This window comes from Nuphar pumila, chromosome 6, assembly GCF_984573655.1.
Source record: "Nuphar pumila chromosome 6, dmNupPumi1.hap1.1, whole genome shotgun sequence".
Classification (NCBI taxonomy): Eukaryota; Viridiplantae; Streptophyta; class Magnoliopsida; order Nymphaeales; family Nymphaeaceae; genus Nuphar; species Nuphar pumila.
In genome coordinates, this window is record NC_143254.1 from 121,894,780 (window position 1) to 121,914,958 (window position 20,179).

The 20,179-nt window shown below is 38.6% G+C and overlaps 1 protein-coding gene across 1 annotated transcript in view; it reads right to left on the reverse strand.

Annotated features, from left to right (window-relative positions):
- Positions 1-218: 218 nt before the first annotated feature.
- LOC149835986 (protein EARLY STARVATION 1, chloroplastic-like) overlaps positions 219-20,179 on the reverse strand; it is a 47,618-nt gene continuing 27,657 nt past the window's right edge. The window contains exons 8-11 of the mRNA XM_090008889.1: positions 19,982-20,103; positions 2,343-2,382; positions 592-666; positions 219-501 (exon numbers count right to left, since the gene is read on the reverse strand). Coding sequence (XP_089865015.1) covers positions 330-501; positions 592-666; positions 2,343-2,382; positions 19,982-20,103 — 409 coding nt within the window. The 3' untranslated portion in view covers positions 219-329. The remainder of the gene's footprint in view (positions 502-591; positions 667-2,342; positions 2,383-19,981; positions 20,104-20,179) is intronic.

Here is a 20,179-nt window from a genome sequence, read left to right on the forward strand (position 1 = left end):
AATCCAACAACCACAATGCAGAACCATTTATAGCCCGTTCTTGGTTGTTTCTCTCAGAGCCACTAATTGGTTTTCAACTCTGAAATACTGAGCAACATCCCATGCAAGAAACAAAGAAGCTTCCAAAATTCAAAACGAATAACAAATGCACCTATCCGATGCTATAAAATGTGCATTAATGCAAGAATTCATTCCAAGAAAGGAAAGAGATGATGATATTTACTCCCGAAAAGAATGAATGAATTAAACAGCAGCAAAGTTCAACAGAAGTCTCCAATGATCAAAAAGCTCAATTAACCGTATTTTATTCCAATGATCAAAAAGATAAATTAATCTCGTTCTGAAGAGAGTGGGGGTGCATCTGGTGGCTCCTCAGGTGGTGGGGGAGGCAACCCAAAGTCAAGGGCTGGGTATACACCAGGTGGCCTTTCCTGAGGCTCGATTGACAACAACTGTGTTGAATTCCCCACTGCATCCGCCCATCCATAATGTGGTTCAGCCCTTCAATGAAACATTAACAAAATGTGGCATTAGACGCAAATAAAAGAAAAAAATTACTGTTCTTGGTAATGTACGATTATTATATCTTACTCATAGTAGGTTTCCTCCTCCACTACAATATCCCAACTTTCCCCCGTCGTACTCCTACCATATTTATGCACTTTCCTGCAAAAAAAAGGATATCCAGATGCAGCAATAGCAAATCATAGATGTGAACAGATGAATGAGTATGATCTAATTTCCAACATAAACAAAATCCAACTTTAGAAAATTCGAACCTAAGTTTATGAAGAATGAATTATTATACAAGATCAGTATATGGTTATACATATGAAAACCTTATCTTATCAATGTATTGTTTACTGCCTAGTGATAGTAACGACTTAAGAGTTTGTCTTCAAGCATTTTACACCAATACATGTAGGTGCTAAATGGAGGAATGCACAACTTCAAAACACATTTACTGTTCCAAGTAGGTTGGCATTTTGGTCAAATCAGCATATTATGGATGACTTTTGGTGTCAGGCGTGTCTTGTTCCAACTAAGTATGTGAAGGAGATGGGCATTCAGCACAAGATAGCCGGTAACAATTCTTTCTAAGTTCTAGTTTGGGAAAGGAAAAATCAGGAGAATAATCGAGGAGCACTCTATACTTTTGTGCTTCAACACCGAAAAACATGCTAAATTTCCATCTAGGGCATGATGTAAAGCTGGATACTTGGAGTTTGACATTTATCACAATATGTAGCTAAAGTGTGGGAAGCATATCTGCTTGGGCTGGGCAATGGACCTAGCCGTGCAGGCCCAAGCTGATCCCTAGCCCCAAATACCTGCTGATAGGATCTAGAGGCTTAGATGAGAGGATTTGAGAAGGAAATTGGTGGAAATGGTGAGAAGACCAGTGTTGGCTAGCTAGAAGAGGTTAATTGAGATGGAATGAAGGCTGATGAAGTTCATTCTCCTAATCTCTAATGGTGAAAAACTAGGGATCAAGAGCCCAATTTTCGCCCATTAGAGGTGAGGATCCTCCCAGAGTTAAGCGAAAGAGCTCAATTTGATTATGATTCCAAAGATACAAGAGCCATCACCTATTTATAGAGTGGTGTGGCTATGCATGGGATTTGGATCTCAAAACTCCTAATAGATCCAATCCAACAAGTATCAAAACAAAACAATAATCAAACCCAATTACAAGTACTTGCAACCCAACCCAATTACAAACCGTAACCTGAATACAAGCATGGTCGTCCACTTGTCCTCTTGGAGGTGTGTATGTATCACCTGCTGACTTGCTAATTGATGCATTGCACACTATCAATCTAGAAGACGAGGAAAAGAACATATAGAAGATAGGCCTAATGAAGAAGCAATAAGATATCTGTCATGGAGGCGCTAGGGGTAATGCAAATGTACAAAATGCAGTTGGCAGAAAACCAAAAATTGAATTGATGTTTAAAAGTTCTCTTTGTGTACCAATCTACTGTATAGTAGAGTTTTGTCTTACAGAACCCTTTTGGATGTAAAAAGAACTTGACCAAATTTGATAATGTGATATTGATTGATTTTTCCTCGATCATTTCAAACTTAACCTACTACTTTAAAACAGTGAAATATCAGAATCTAGTTACAGCAAGATCATTACAAACACAATACAAGACTATGATATTCAAGAAACAAAAGCAAAAAAGATAAGAGCATGTGTTGGTACATTGAATAAATAAAAAAAAGTTACCTTCAATTGCAAAAAATGTTTGTTGAAACCTTCAGAATATCAAGATGAGTCTATACAAACACAGTTACACATTTTTCAGAAGAAAAACAAAAGAATTATCAGTCCATACCCATTTCCAAAGTGTTCTTCTCCCCATGTCCTTGACCATCCTAGAAAAAAAGTATTTTGTGAGTGATTTATCATCTATGAAATGGTCTACACACAAAAAAAATCTACAATCTTTCAAGCAAAATCCCAGAGAACCTGCAAATAACCTTTGATATAAAAACACATCACTCATTTGATAATGGATAGCCATCAAGAAATAAAATGCTGAAATGAATTTTGTGACTTGTTTAGCTTTGTATCGAGCAATGTTATATGTGCATTACTAGAGTTTGTGCTACCCTTCTCTTCTTGTATATATCATTATCATAAAAGGGTATTCTTTTCCTTTATCATGGGGATTATGTAGCCAATTATTTTTGCTTTTTGTGATCAACGAGAAGCCGAACCCCATACAGACATCATCTTTGTAGGTACCGAGTTGTACAGTCAATGGGATTTGTGAGTTCTAATTTGGGGATTTTCTAGCTTATGAATTTTAGAAGATTTGTTAATAAAAAATCTTGGCAATCATATGAGTTGATTTTTTTATGGATTTTTTCTGTGATTTCTGGATATTGAGGTCAACTATATCCAGATTTGAGAAATCTGCTCAGTGTGATTGCATAAGTGAGTTTTAATGCCTAAAATGCAATGTAGGAATTTAATTAGTTGTGGCTGATATTCATATTTGGCTGAGTTTTGATAATATTTTTGAGAATCTATTAGAGGCGATACTTAGTTTTTGGATGTATTTGACTGTCGGCTTGGTTTTATGAGCATAGGGATGCACACGAGTCGGGTTTGGTTCGGCTCGGCTCGAGAAGTGTAAAAACCGTGATCTTTAGCTATTATTTATAAAATAAAATGTTTTGAAGTATGCAAATTGGGCCTCAGATCCACATTTTGGATCTAGGACCCATAAAGTGGTCTTTATATCCACGTTTATATTAAAATTAATAATAAAAATACAAATAATAAATATTTAAAACAAATAAATATATACATATATATATAAACTTAATACGAGGATCCACAGTTGGATCCATCTAGATCCAACTTGTGGATCCATCTAGATCCAACTTGTGGATCCATATAAAAGGGTAAGACGCGAACCCAACTCGAGGTCGGTTACCGGGTCCCGGGTTCGGACCCGGGTGGCGCCCTGTGTAACAAAAGCATATAAGGGAAAAAAAGGGCAACCCGATAAGGGTTGCTCGATAAATCTGAAGCAGAGAAAAAGAAGAAGAAGAAGAAGAAAGGGGTTAGGGTTATGAGAGAGAACCCTAACGGAATCGCATGGAAGAAAAAGGGAGGGGCTTGAAGCACAGCCGCCAGCGGGAAGATCAGCTCCGATTTTGCCGGGCTATCCCCTTCAAAAGGGGGGGGGGGGGGGTCCCGAGTTGGTTCTCTCTCTCTCTCTCTCTCTCTCTCTCTCTCTCTCTCTCTCTCTCTCTCTCTCTCTCTCTCTCGTGCGCGCGGCATGAAGGGGACGCAGCCTTGTTCGACAGCAGGGTCATCGGGGGCGGCGATATCAACCTCTCGCAGTGAGCAATCGGGGTCGGCGGGACCAACCTCACGCGATTGCAGCAGCAACCTAACGCCGGACAGAGGTACGGGTCCCCTCTTGTGAAAATAAATGAGAAATCGAACTCTGGTTCGATGTTGTGCTCTTTTCTTTGGATGGGAACCCTGAAAAAAAAAATAGTTGGTTGCTTCAGTTGATGGTGGTAGGCGACAGGCAAGGTGCTGCGTTAGCTTTGGCAGGGTCCCAGCCGACCCAGTCGGCTGGGCACCTGTGCTTGTCGTGGTAGGGCCAAGGCAGGTCCAGCCAACTCAGTCAGTCGGCAGGGTGTTAGCTTGGGGTCTCAGGAAAAAAAAAAGGGGGATTTATTTTCAGTAAGAATTATCGTCGGCTCTTTCTAAGTGAGTTCGATGGGTGCTAAGGGGGTCCCTAGTTCGACTCTCGTGAATGCAGCAGAACAAAATTTTAGTGTTGTAACCTACTGAGTTTCTTTTTCTGTGATGTTCTTAGTAAACCTGCATGAAGGCCGTGTATTTCTTTTGAATATGCAATTGCTTAACCGATGTCTGAGTATATTTAGGTGCTATCGATTTAATATACAGATTATAGCAGGTTCTGGTCTTTTTCTTGTTAACTTTATACTGTTCAGGTAATTTCCTGTTCTGAGTATATCCCCATACCTACATTAGTGCACGTTTTAAATTTTTAATACTCAAACTGCCATGTGTTCCAAATTATATGTTAACACATGTCAATGGGGATAACATACCAACATGCTATGTAGAATTGAGTTAAACTGGACACACAACAGAAGGAGAAGGGATGTTCCAAGCACTGAACATCCTAAACAGCATGTCTGCCGACCACAATAAATTCCTGTTTTGAAATGGGATTTGCATTTGCTGATCTTCCCCAGAATCATGTATGTTGCTATGTTTTATATTAGAAGCTTTGGAAATGAACCTATGGCATGGAAAATCTGAGTCATCCTATCCATATGGCCGAAATGTAAGAAAAAAAATATGATAAAATAAAACTACAAATAAACCAATACATGCATCTTGTAGTAGGTGGTGTATCTGTATACCTTTGGACTTTGACAGATGGTAGGGTTTCAGTGATGTACATGCTGGAACAAAATTTTCAAATGCCTATGACTAAATAAGTTTGTATGATTAAATGTTCAATTGTAGTGTTGACTACGTGAATAAATTGGGAGCATGTGTGAACTCCAAAATCTGGGGATTTTAGGGCATACGTATAATTGCTGAATATCTATATGTTGATGGTGAATCCACGCATTTGCTGAAATTATGCATTTACGTTAAGTCTGAATATTGAGTATGAGTATGCATCAAAGGTGTATACTGAAGAGAAATCATTTCATTGAAAAGAAATATTTCATTGGCTATTGAGTATTTACTTAATGTTTCTATGCATTGATATGAATTCTCATCTTCCAAAAAAGTATGCAAATGCTAAATGATCGAGGTTTCATTTACCATGGACATGCATAATAAACAACTTTGTTCACGTGCACACCCACCAACATAGAGTATGCCTTGACATGGACATGTGTGTATGGATGTAGGAATTACACATAACAAAAAAAATGCATGTGAGGTGGGAAATTACATACATATGATTGACTTTGTTTTGTATGGGTGCATATGCATTTGGCACAATAGTTTGATGTTATATAACACATCACTTTGGTCTTGTTGTGTGATGCATCGATTGCCTAATGGATCATCACTGGCCTGGAGAGTCGTGGACTTGGTTGTTTTTCTTATATATTTAATTGCATCACTTAAACCACACAAGTTGGTATGACACACTACTACACTGCTTCCTATTGTCCTCACGGGCTGGAGTCCCGTAAGGGTCCCCGCAAGGAAGGATGCGGGTTTTCACTTTACTTTTGCATATAATGTTGCAAACTTAAATAATTGACTTTAATAAAAATATAAGAAATAAGAACAGTGTAACTTATGTTCTGAGATCTTCCGTCTGGAGAATGCAGATCCTCAGTCTTGGGGAGACTGTGAGGATACAAAAAACTCCGTTTGGTTAATTTTGGTCCCCTAAACCCGATATTGAGTTTCTTTTCCTGACCACGGTTTTAGGGAGAGTCTGTCACTTTACCTGGGAGTGGTGTGTTTGTCACAGCTGTGATTGTTTATAGTACCAAGAAAGTGGCACTTGTGGACGTGGGGTGTCCCTTATGTCCCCGACATTAGATGTGGAGGTCTAATGTTCCGAAGGTAATTCAGTCAAAGGCTAAGTTGGAACCCAGTAATAAGATACAAATTGTATGTTAAGCTTACCTGGGAACCTAACTTGACCTCGGGGATCTTACCAGTTGAGTATATCCGTGGGCAATGGTAATTAAAAAGGCAAACTTAAATTGTATGCATTTAATAGGGCATGCATATGGAAAGAGAAACTTAAATGAAAGACAAATAGATGTTCATACATTACACATAAATCATGCATAACCTTGTTATGCATTAGGACATGCATAATTTACTTTTCTCTTAAAGGTTATATGTTGTTGGATGAATGATGGTTAATCTTTAATGCATCTGGAATTTCTTGCTTACTCAAATTGAATACTTGTTGTTGATTAAGGTTTTTGCATACTTAATAGATGTTACAGGGATGCTTAAATTGAATTGAGTAATTGTCATAATTGCTTTCCTCAAAGAAAATTGCATAAAATTATACATGTGTTCTTTATGCTTACTTATTTTCGTGAGAGGGATCTGTACGCAGAATTCTTCGGATTTCTGACCCTCTCTTTTTATGGTTTTTCACAGGAGCAGGAAATCAGTGAAGCGACTGGTGTCTGAGAAAGTCACGGGTGTCACGCACTTGCTAGATCGATCACAGATGGACATCATGGCTCTACTTTTGTTTCATTTTCGGTTCATTTAATTGATATTGCACTCTGAATAATTCATTTATGCAAGTATCGCTAAGCATATTTATCAGTATTTCAATAAATGAATAAATGGTTGGTTTGGTATGGATGATAAGTGTAAGCTCTATTGTGGTGTGTGGTTATCCAACGGTGAGTAGAACTGTAAAGGCCCCGGATCTCTGAGAATATTTTCACATCTTGTTTAAAAAAAAAATCCGCATTTTCAAGGAGCATGAGTTGGGGTCGTTACAGGTTTGGTATCAGAGCCACCACAAAATCTTACGCTTTTGTTATCTTTTTTACAATATGTTTTAAATTTTGGTAAGTGAGCCCTGTCCTGAAGTGTCAGCAAGTCGTGCCTCGTACTCCAGAGCAGTCGTCTTCACTAGTTTCAAATACTTTCATTTAAGCATTAACATTTAGTATGCTTGATTGTATGTATGAGTGAATTTCATTGTAGAATATATTTAGTAATCGTTGGTGAGCTTTAAAGATATTTATACGGGGTCGACCCAAAGGGGGGTAGGATCGGAGGGGATCTAATTTCGTGAAACACATGTGCGTTGTAGATGTCGTATTCACGCAGAGGTGCTTTATCCTCTACTGCTGCTCCAGTAAACTGACAAGAGCAGAGAGATTTTATGATGGAAGTCATTCATACCCTGACCGAGACCATGACGGCTCACGCGGCACAGACAACACAGGCGGTGCAAGCGGCTCAGGCCATACAAGCGGCACATGCTACTCAGGCAGTTGTGCAGGCAGCCGCGCAAGCAGTGGCCCGTGACCCTCCTATCGATGTTGCTTCAAGCGTGGGCGGCATTTCCTTCGAAAGGTTCCTGAAGTTGTATCCGCCAACTTTTTCAGAAAAGGCAAACCCAGAGGCAGCGGAGAGCTGGGTTGAGGAGATGGAGCGGGCGTTCGACGTCCTGTCTGTCCCCAAGGACAGAAAGACACCTTTTGGCACGTACCGTTTGAAGGGTGATGCCAAGAAGTGGTGGGACACCCTGCGGAGGGTGAAGTTCGCCGACTGGGATGAGATTTCCTAGGAGACGTTCAGAGAAGAGTTTTTGGATGCATACTTTTTCTCCTACGCCGAGGAACAAATGCAAGAGTTCCTCGATTTGACTCAGGGGAGCATGAGTCTGGTGGACTACACTACAAGATTCTGGAACCTCGAGAGGTACTGTCTGAACCTCTTCAAGAGTGAGAAGGCGAGGGTGGGGAAGTATGTGTTAAAATAAATGTAATTCATATATATATATATATATATATATATATATATATATATATTTATATATATATGTAATACCCGATAGGGGTATTTTAGTCATTTCACAAGTACCCGATAGGGGTACTTGTTTTTCTTCTTTTATTTTCCCTTTTATTTTTTGTAAAATATATTTTTTGTTTTTATGTTTTTTGCTCACACAAAAGGGGCCCCACCATGTAGTCGATGAGGCCCCCAATGGTCACATTTGTGACCGTTGGGGGCTCCCAACGACTACATGGGGAGCCCCTAGGTGGCTCTCCTTTTAAGGCCTCTTGGCCATTCCCCCTCTCCTTTTTTTGTGTATAAATAGGGGTGAACCCCTCTTGTATTATTCATTCAAGAGAGCTCTCTCTCTTTTCAATAAGAGACTTTTATATTTTTATGTTGTGTTGTCTCTTGTGAGTTTGGGTGTTAGCCCTTTTGTTTGTTCCTTAGTGGATGTTGTAAGTGCTTAATGCACTCTTTGCTTTTCCGCATATTTCATTACATGGTATCAGAGCCTTGTTTATGCTCTTCTTCTAAATATAGCTAGTCGTATAGCTATATTTTTTTCTTGTTGTTTCTCTCTCCATTTACCCTCTTGTGAGTGTTTGAAATGGAAGGAGAACAAAAGATTGATCTCTCCTTCAAGCTCAATGGCTCTAACTACATGATGTGGAACGCCGCTATGGAGAACAACCTCAAAGGTAAGAAACTTTGGGGATACGTTATGGGCACCATTCCGGAACCTCAACTCCAACTAACTAAGATGGATGGTGATCAAGAAAAAGCTCTTGAAGGCATTGCCCGCATGAAGGCCATTGAAGATCACCAATCTAAAGTGGAAGATTGGGAAAGCAAGCATGCCAAGATTCTTGCTTGGTTCATGAACAATGTGGAGCTCAAAATTTGCGCCAACATTGCCAAGTTTCGGATGGCAAATGAAGCATGGTTCTTTATGAAAGGTATGTTTACTCAAAAAGACCTTGCTCGTCAATTCTTTCTTCAAGAAAAAATCCGGACTATCAAGCAAGGAAAAATGAGTGTAAGGGATTACTTTAGCACTCTTGGTCCCCTATGGGATGAACTATCTTTACTAGAACCAAAATGGGTTTCTAGTGTGGATGTGGAATTAAGGAGAGAACAAATGGAAAAAGAGCACTTTTTCCAATTTTTACATGGGCTTAGGCCCGAATATGAACAAGTTAGATCTTCCCTCCTACATAGATCTAAGCCTCTTCCCTTGGAAGATGCCATTGCCGAAATATGCCAAAAAGAAACTCGTCTTGGCATGATTAAAGGAGGAGATGATGTCTTGGCCGTATCAAAACCCGGCAACCATATGAAAGCTTACAAACCTCCACATTTTGGGAAGCAAAATAGTTATAATGGCAACTATAGAAAAGCCATTTGCCATCATTGTCAAGAGTCGGGTCATATAAGACCTAATTGCCCTAAGTTGAATGAAGCACCTAAAAATAAGGTTGCTTCCGTTGAAGAAGCTACTCAAAAGAAAGAGGAAGCCATCAAAGGAAATGAATCTTTTTCTCTTGCTCAACTATTGGAAGCACTACAAACTCTACTCAAGATACCATCAACCTCGGGTGCCGCCATAGCTTCTTCCTCTCCTCCAGGTATGTCGTATTGGATCCTTGACTCTGGAGCTTCCTTTCATATGACCCCACTTGAAAATGAGCTTTCTGATTTATGTAATAATTATAAAAACTCTTATGTTTCAACTGCCGATGGTACATCCTTACAAGTAAAAAGTTTTTGAACTTTAAACTTTTCAAAAGATTTCTTTGTGCCAAACGTGAGAGTTGTACCTCAACTTAATTTAAATCTCCTCTCTGTTGCTCAAATATGTGATCATGGATGTGAAATCTCCTTCTCAACTAAAGATTGCTCTATACAGGATCTCCGGTCCGGGAAGCAGATTGGGCAAGGCCATAGGAGGGGAGATCTCTATTACATGAGAAACTTGAAACTCCCCACTAACTCTTTTTGTAACCATGTCCAAGATAAAAATATTGATATTTGGCATCAAAGACTTGGACATCCAAGTTTCTCAAAAATGTACTCCTTTCCATTTGGAAAGAAATTTTGTAATGAAAAACATTTTGTTAGCAAGAATTGTATTTTTGGCAAAATGAAATCTACTCCTTTTCCAAACCGAACTTTTGTATCCAAAAGACCCTTTGAGTTAGTCCATTCGGACGTTTGGGGTCCTTCCCCCGTCATGTCTAAAGAAGGGTACTCCTATTACGTCACTTTTATCGATGACTACACTAGGTACTTTTTCAATTTAAAATCCGAAGTCTTTGACTTCTTCAAAAAGTTTCATATGATAGTTAAAAATCAATTTTCAAGTAATATCTCTACTCTTAGATCTAATTCGGGTGGAGAATATTTATCAAATGAATTTCAAAACTATTTAGAAGTACATGGAATTTGTCATCAAAGATCGTGTCCTAGGACTCCCCAACAAAACGGCTTGGCCGAAAGAAAGCATAGACACATCATGGAAACCACTACGACATTCCTTATTTCCAAAGAAATTCCAAAGAGTTTTTGGGCCGAAGCGGCCTTAACATCAACTTACTTAATAAATAGAATGATATCTTCATCCTTACAAAATACCTGATTTCAATACATCTCCGACAAGAGGCGACGGCAGAGGGCTCAGCCCCCCTGTCGATCGACTCCAAAGAGGAAGGCAGGGGGTAACCCCCTGCTGACGAGAAGCGATGACAGGGGGCTCAGCCCCCTGTCGATCGACACCTCACAGAGAAGAAAAAGAAGCAAAGAAGAGGGGAGAGTTTACCTCAAGAAACGGCAGCAAAGCGAGAGGGTGACGGGGTCGCACACCGCCAGAGGGTGCCGAGGCAGGGAGGAGCACAATAGTGATGCTATCGCCGACGGTTGCTGTCGTCAGGCGGTCGTCGGAGGTTACCGCTCACAGCAAAAAGAGGGAGAAGAACAGTGGCTGACGGTGGGTCGTTGATGCCAGCTCGAAGGGGGAGATGGCTGACGGTTGCGATCGCCGACGATGGGGAGGTCGTCGATGCACGAAAGTCACCGATGGCTTCGAACGCCGGCGTCTGCCAGGAGGCGGAGAGGAGGCGAAGAGGTGGTCGGCGATACTACAGCTGGCGGCTGAGGTTGCCAGCTTCCTGCAGCACACGAGACGAAGGCGGTGGCCGGCGGCGAGTCGTCGGCGTCGGTGGCCGCAGGGAGGGATGAAAGAAAGGGCATACCTGGGGAGGCTGCCGAAAGGTGCTCGTCGGAAGGGAGCTCGCCGGAAGGAGGGGGCGTCGGTGGCAATGCTCGGCAACGCAGAGAGGGAGTCGGTCGGGGGAGAGAGACCGAGAGACAAGAGGGGGAAGGAGGTTTCGAGAACCTCCCCCCTTCGTCGTTGTGTGCTTTTAAAAGCACGCAACCGACTTATCACCCGCGTCGGATCCGGCCCGGATGCAAACAAATTTTTTTTCGAGTTATTACTCATATAGTTTGTCATTTGAAACATCATAACATCGAAACCCTTTTTGTGTTTCGAAATATCCAAGAAATGCGCACGAAATGGCTTTTGGTGAGAGTTTATCATTTTTGTCCATAAGTACAAAACATTTGCATCCAAAAATTCTTAACCAATTATAGTCAGATTCTTTTTTATATAATTTTTCAAAAGGAGAAATTTTGTTTAGATTTTTTGATGGAAGACGATTAATAAGATAAACGGATGTAAGAGCCGGCTCGGCCCAAAATCTTTTTGGAATGTTTTGATATATGAGTAAGGTTTTAGTGGTTTCAATGATATGCATATGCTTTCTTTCTACCAACCCATTTTGTTGAGGGGTCTTAGGACATGATTTTTGGTGAACTATATCGTAGCTTTCAAGGTAACTCTTAAATTCATTGGAGAGATATTCACCTCCAGAGTCGGTCCTAAATATTTTTAGGTTTCCACTAAATTGATTCTTAATCATCATATGATATGATTTAAAACACGAAAATACTTCATATTTGCGCTTAAGGAAGTATATCCAACAATATCTAGAGTAATCATCCACAAAGATTACATAATATGCAAAACCTCCATTTGATATAACAGGTGTCGATCCCCAAACATCTGAATGAACAATTTTAAAAGGTTTAGTGGTAAACATAGATCTTTGTTCAAAAGGCATGTTTCGCATTTTTTCAAGAATACAATCATTACAAGAGAACGAACTTTACAAAGATTTTTGACAAAATGTAAATAGGATAACTTGGTGATGTTTGGATGACCAAGTCTTTTGTGCCAAACATTTATATCTTTATATTGTGCAACATTACAAAATGTAGTTTTTGATATTTGGAGAGAGTCCACATAGTATAAATCTCTCTTCCTAGAGCCTTCCCCAATCAACTTCCCGGACCGGCGATCCTGTATTAAGCATTTATCATATGAGAATTTTATATCACATTCGTGGTTCGAGAGTTTAGAGAAAGAAAGTAAATTTAAATTCAATTTTGGTATAAATCTAATTTTGAGAATAAAAAAATTGTCTTTCAAAGTTTCCAATGCCTTTAATTTCAAGAGAAGTGCCATCCGCGGTTGGAACAAAAGAAGGTGATGTATTTTTTGAATATTCGAAAAGAGATAAAGCATTTGGAGACATGTGAAATGATGCACCCGACGAGTCTAAGAGCCAAGAGGTTTTACCTTGATGAGAAAATATAGACACGGCGACTCCAGAAATGGCTCCCTTGAGAAGAGGTTGAAGTGCCTCCATAATTTGATTTAAAGAGAGAGCTCCATTTGTGGAAATAGATGAAGTTTCTTCTTTTTGCGGTTGAGATATGGTGGTCATGGCCAACAATTTCTTTCATTTGGGACATACCGATTTGATGTGTCCCGGTTCTTTGCAAAAATGACATACAATTTTGCTATAGTACCTTCTTCCGCCTTGTCCACTATTTTGATTTTTAAAATGAGAAGGTTTGTAGGTTCTCAAATTATTTCCCGACCTAGAAATGACATTCACTCCATCATTTTCTTCTTGATTTGAAGGTGTTGCAAGAACACTTGAATTGTGCTTGCTTATGCCCATACGAGTTTCTTCCCCAGTTAATTTTATAATAACATCTTCAATAGAGGGTGAAGTGAAGGAAGACAAGAGAGAAGATCTAATTTATTCAAATTCGGGTCTTAGCCCATTCAAAAAATTAAAGAACCAATCTTCCTCTAATTGCTTATGACAAAGTTCTATGGCTTCTCCGCTCTATTTGGGTTCGAGCATGGCAAGCTCATCCCAAATAGAGGAGAGTTCGGCAAAATACTCTCTAATGGTCATTTCGCCTTGAAGAAGGGTCAAAGCCCTTTTTTGAATGTAGTATTTATGAGACAAGTCCCTTGAGGTATACATTTTCTCAAGGTATTCTCATGCTTAAGATGCCTTCTTGAACTTTATTATGGTTGCATTGATTCTAGTCTCAACGGATGAAAAAATCCATGATACGATCTTAAAAAAATTCATTTTCCACTCCTCGTGTTTCTTACTATATTCTTCAAGAGCTTTAGTTCTCTCTTTTCCTTCAAGAATCTTAATCTCTCCTTTTTCTACCAAGGTGATTTTTGGCTCCAGTTTCGGAATTGAGCCTTGGACATAACCCCAAAGCCCTTTTCCTTTGATATGGGCTTCCATGTTGTCGGCCCAAACATGATAGTTTGAGCCATTAAGTTTAAAGCCAAGAGAAAAGTGGGAATCTTTTTCACCCATTTGAGAAGAGAGAAGAGAGATAAAGATACGTACCACAATAAATTTTTAGAGCTTACTTGGTGTGGTATACTTCTCACGAATTGGATTGCAAAGAGGTTTTCACGCCACTCACCAAAAGAAAATGAGTTGAAGGCACATCTTTCGAGGCACCAGATATTGTGAAGAACCATACGATTCTCTTTCTTTAAGCACCTTGCTTTGATACCATGTGAAAATGTCTATAGAAAAAATGTGCAAAAAAGCACAATATTCTTAATGTGAGAAGGCACAAGGAGAACACTCACAAGTGCACAAAGGCATGGATACACATGCACAAAGGCATAAAAAATACTTCTTTATTGAAACACCAAAGAAAGTTTTACTAAAAGCTTATTTCATCTAAAGGGGGATGACCCCTATATATACAATGGAGTCATAAGGGGGCTCCAACATATAACCGTTGGAGAGTGGACCCCCTCATGGCTAATATGAAAAAAATAAAAAAGAAAATAAAAGAAAACAGAAAAAAAAATTACAAACATATTCTCAAAAGAGAATGTGTAAAAAGATTGTTATACCCCTATCGGGTATTTATACATACATATATATATATATATATATATATATATATATATATATTTATATTTAGATAGATACATATGCATATTTAGATATGCATCTCTCTCTCTCTCTCTCTCTCTCTCTCTCTCTCTCTCTCTCTCTATATATATATATATATATATATATATATATATATACACACACACACGAGTGACAATTACATATTACAATTTAACAATGTATGCAAAAGCAACTCTGATAAATAACTTAAGAAGTTATTTATGCATGTGCGTTGAAACATACATCTTTTACTGGTCACCATTAATTCCATGCATTTCTGTATAATTAATTTGGCATGATATTTGTTGAATGCTTGAATGGTAAGTTATTGCTTGTGATTTCCTCTTAAATTTATACATGAGTTAATTTATGTTATTTCCTTTACTGTTGAATTTTTAGAGGAATTCATACAAGGACTTCGGTTCTTACTCGTTTTCTAAAACTGTTTTACAGGCACAGATGCTCAGTGATGCGTAGGACTGGTTGGCTAGAGGACTCAAGAGTTATAACTTGGTGTTGGGGTTCTGACGAGAGTACAGGATTTTTGATAAAATCGATTTTACTTTTTGACTTATTAATTAATTAATGAAGTTCAATTTATTACTTTTATTTGATTGAATGCATGGAATGGTTTGTGGTTTGGTTATATTAATTTTGTGATGTACCCCAAATCGTTGGGAGGTTTTTCGCAAATGTTTAAAAGAAAAATCTACTATTTTTCGAGGGTCAGTTGGAGTCGTTACATTGGATCATCTGTAGATCTACCTTAGATATGCAAATTAGAGTCTATTGCTTCGGTAATTCAAATGAATTAGGTGTAGATCAAGTGCTTGAAAGCATTCTCTACTCCATTCATTCATTTGGTAGCTATTTTGGTAGATTTAAACATTCCAGCCATCTGGGTGAAAATCTAGCCAATCTCTTGTGTGCTTCGTGCTATTTGGAGTGTGTAGAGCTCATCTGAGCAATGGCATGAGTTATTGAGGTTGCAGTAGCCTGAAATTGATCAAACATTCTGGTGACTCACTTTCCGGCAGAACAAAACACTAGATCTATCTAGCAACTTTTCTTAAGCAATTCTCAACATCTACGACGAATCTATTGTCATTCTTAGTGTCTATGGAGCACTGTTTGAGTGCTCTAGAGAATAGCACCAATCGCACCAAAAGATCTTGCCATTTTTCGGCGATTCTGTAGCATTTTCCAGCAAGTTATAGTGTCATTTCTAGAACAGAGTTGTCAGAGATATTTCAGTGACTTTATTCTCACAATTCTCACAATCTGTGAATGGTCTGAGGCTCATATTTGGTCCATAGAACCTCTAAAGTGTGCAGAAGAGGTTGGATTGGACAAAGGTGGGCCGGTGGAAGTTGTCAATTTGGAATTTTGTAACTCATTTTCTGGCCAACTGTTTGTTTCTGCAACAGAGTACAATGATTTTCGGCGAACTTTGTGCATCGATATCTCCCAATTCACTAGTGCGCTGGGCATGATTTTTGGTGTCTAGTTTGTTTGTAATACAGTCTACCATTGTACCAATTTGCGCCTGGAGATTGTAGCATTCTGGGAGTTATGCATCTGTAAAGTGAGGTTCAGAAACCATCTTGTTCTGTATTTTTTGTATTGTAGCTTAGTTTGTCAAGTGTTTGTATTTTTGTTTCTTGAGTAGTAAGTGTGCCAATCGTGACTCACATTGGTCAGAGGGTCTATAATTGTGGTGTACCAGCCTATTAAGAGATAAAAAGCACTAAGGAGCACAAAAATTCAAGGAAGAACAAGGCTAGAGAGTTGGGCTTAGAAGACACCTACAAGCTGTTTGACTTAGCCAATTTCTCAAGTGAACATTTGGACCTACCTCGTTGGGCTGCACCAAAAGGTGAGATTTATAGCAATTGGATGTTAAGAATGCCTTTTAAAATGGAGACTTGGAAGAAGATGTTTACAAGGAGTTGCTTCAATGAGTTGCTAATAAGAAGAGAAGAGTGTGCAGGTTAAAGAGAGCTTTATACAGCTTAAAGCAAACCCCTAGAGTATGGTTTGACAAGTTCAACTCAGTTGTAAGATTAGGCTTCAAGCATAGTTTTCATGATCCTGCTCTATTTGTGACTTCCTCCATTAAAGGACAATGTATATTTTTGTTATATATAGATGATATGATCATTGTTGGAGATAATATGATTATGATTGGTAATGTAAAGTCTTGATAGGCATAAAATTTTGAGACAGAATTTGGGCAATTTAAAGTATTTTCTAAGACTTGAGGTTGCTTACTAAGAAAGAAGTTACTGATTGACTCAGCATATGCATGCAGCATATTTGATTAACAAACATGGCTAGTTGAGGATAAAAAGAAGTGGATACTCCTATGGAAGCCAACTACAAATTGAAGCATTCAGATGGTAAACTTCTTGATGATCCTACAATGTACATGCAATTGGGAGAGAGCTTGATTTACTTGGCCATCTTCAGACTAGATATTATCGTTGCAATGCATGTGGTGAGACAAGTCATGAGTGCCCCTAGATCCTCTCACTTGGTGACAACACTGAGGATCATTAGATATATTAAAGGCACTATGCAGTGTACCATATTCTTTTATGCTTCGTCTACGTTAGAATTGAAGGCTTATTGTGGCGCAGATCTTAAAGGGGTATCACATGACATGCACTCTCCTAATGGATTTTGCGTATTCTTAGATAACTCTTTGATATCATGGAAGAGCAAAATGCAACAAAGAATCACACTTTCTATAACCAAGGCAGAATATCGAGCTATGACTCAAGTCAGGTCACTACAGAGATTGTGGTTGTGATGGTTGTTGGAAGATATGGGTCTTAAGATTGATCACGGAACTCCTTTGCATTGTGACAATTAGAGTACAATCTATATAGCTAAGAATCTTGAGTTTCATGAGGACTAAGCATATTGAGATAGACTATCACTTTACTTGTAGAGCTTACTTGGAGGGAATTACTTCTCTGCTATGTCACAGGGATTCGGCTAGCAGGGTGCCGCACCCGCGTCGACGCGGGTGCGGTCAACCCGTCCCTGGGTGCGTTGACCGCACCCAGGGTCATTTCGGTCCATTTTTTAAATTTTTTTTTAAAAAAAATTGCCCTATGAAATGGGCTGCGGAATTTTTAAAAAAATCTTGGGGGGGGGAGGGGCCCTGCCCCACTATAACCCCCCGCCAGGGGCGGCCCCCCTTGGACCCTCGCCACCGGGGGGAACCCCCGGACCCCCCTTCTATATATACAACAACAACAACAACTACGCCTTCATCCCAAAACAATTGGGGTCAGCGATATGAACCAAAAAAGAAATTCATTTAGGGTCTTCCACATGAATCCTTTTCCTCCAATCATTTCTATCCAACGCCATGTCCTCGGCGAGGTTCAAAGCATTCATATCCTTTCCTATCATCTCCATCCAAGTCTTCCTAGGCCTACCCCGACCTCTTTTAACTAATATATTTTCCCATTTCTCCAACCTTCTAACTGGAGCATCATTAGGCCTTCGCCGAATATGTCCAAACCCCCCTTCTATATATATTTACATTTTTTCCCCTGCCGCACCCCCGCACCCGCACCCATGTGACGTAGCTTCTCTGTCATACATTGTAACCGCTAGTCAAATTGTAGATTGTTTTACCAAAGGTTTAACCTTGAAGACATCCAAACCATTCCTCTTTAAACTTGGAATGATTGTGTTTTCATCATCCCAAGTTTGAGGGGGAGTGGTGAGGAATGTAATATGTATATTACTAGAGTTTGTGCTACCCTTCTCTTCTTGTACATCATTACTTTAGAAGGGTATTCTTGTACTTTATCATCAAGTTATGTAGTCAACTATTTTAGTCTTTTTTGTGACCAAAGAGATGACCCCCATATATTGTTGCAACTAGTGCTGTTAAAAATGTTCCTCGAGAAGCAAAACATAGGCTTCTTTGCCTCGAGGAGCATGCATAAAGCACAATATAGGGTGAAGTATATGGCTCATAAGCCTCGAGGTGTACTTTTGCCCCGAGGCATGTCTCAAGCTTGAGAAGCAAGCCTCACAGTCTAACACATAAGTGGCCAAACGGGCATCAAAGTCCCCATTTGACCTTTTATTTCTTCTTTTTTCCTCTTTTTCTGACCCTTCTTTTTTTTTGTCTTTCTTCTTTCCTTCTTATGTTATGCACATACTCTTTCTTTTTTTTCATTTCGTTACGTCAAATTAATTGAATTTGGTTTTAGCAAGATCCAAACCAAATATCAACCATTATCTTGGTGCTCTATTGTACGCATTTCTATTGATTAGTGAAATGCATATTTAATTTGTTTCTTAACTTTTTTTGTTTAATTCCTTAACAAGAAAATGACATATTTGGATGTGCATGGTTTCTATAGGTAGTAAGTTGTGTTGGATTACTATTAATTGTTCTCTTGTTCTTTGGTTAAATGATAAAATTGCTAGATCATTCAAATTATTGCATTACAATTATTGTTTAAATTCTTTTTGTAATTTATTTTATATTCTCTAATTGTTATTCATTATTGTTTCATATGTAATGCATTGTTTATTTTTATTAACACATTTTTATATAATTTTTTTAATATTTTGTGTGAAGCTCACACTTAACGCCTCACTGCATGGGTTGTTCTTGTTCCTCAGTATGCCCAAATGCTTTTCAGTTTTCACAACATTGATTGTAACTATCTTTTGTTATGGCTTAATGAAAGTTTTCTTCTTCATTGCATCTCTTCTTTCTTCTCTATCTTGTTGAACAGTTTAGTTGTTTAATATGCATATTATTTCATAGCCTACATTTTTCTTGTAAGATATGCATGTCATTCATAGCATATTATCTTGATTATTAGGTGTTCAATGTCTTATGCAGCTCATAATTTTTTGACATGTGATATTACAGTTTTATCCTATGCAAATTATCATTGTTTCTTGTGCTATGAAATTTTTAGGATTTTTCTATTTTTCATAATTTTTAGATATTTTATTAAAAATAAGATTTGTACGATACAATACTATGGGATACAATATGTATCTTATTTTGGATCCAACCAATATAGGTCATGATATGATTTTCAGCCTTGTTTTTTATCACTTGGATTTAGCATCTTGTTCACATAATCTATCATCTACAAATTTATATTAACAACTTTTGTGAGTCAGGTTGCCAATGGCTTGGGTACCTCAACTCGAATCATTATGTTCATCAGTTAATATTGAAGAGTTTTGGACTATAAACACAAAAAAACCATATGACATGAAAGTAGATGACTTTGTGCTGTCAGTGGTTGTTCCCCTACTTAAATGAATGATAACTTTTATCAGTTACCAATTGAATGTTTGTGGATTATAGATTCACAAGATTCATGTGTGCTTTGAGGGCCATTTGTTTCAGCCCAAAATTGGGAAAGAGGCCCATTTTCAAATGAAATGGGCTTCTCTCCCATGGGTGGTTGAAATGAATGCCCCCCTGAGGATCCCAGGTTGGGGACAGCTTTGCATGGCAAGAATTTTCATATCATGTTTAAATACTAAAATATAACATAAACTACAAACTAAAGCTTAATATTAATAAACAAAAGAATAAACTTACGATCACCGCTAGGTGAAACATGCCATGTCTCTCCTTGACGGGCACCAATGCCTGCAAAAAATTTCTCTTCCCACTTGTCTCCCCATTTGGTTCCAAGTTCAGTCTCTGCCCATTTATCTGTCCTGAGCATATCAAATAAAGACAAAAGGAATGTGCTTATTATAGTTAGAGTTGGACATAAAAATTGACTGTCATGAC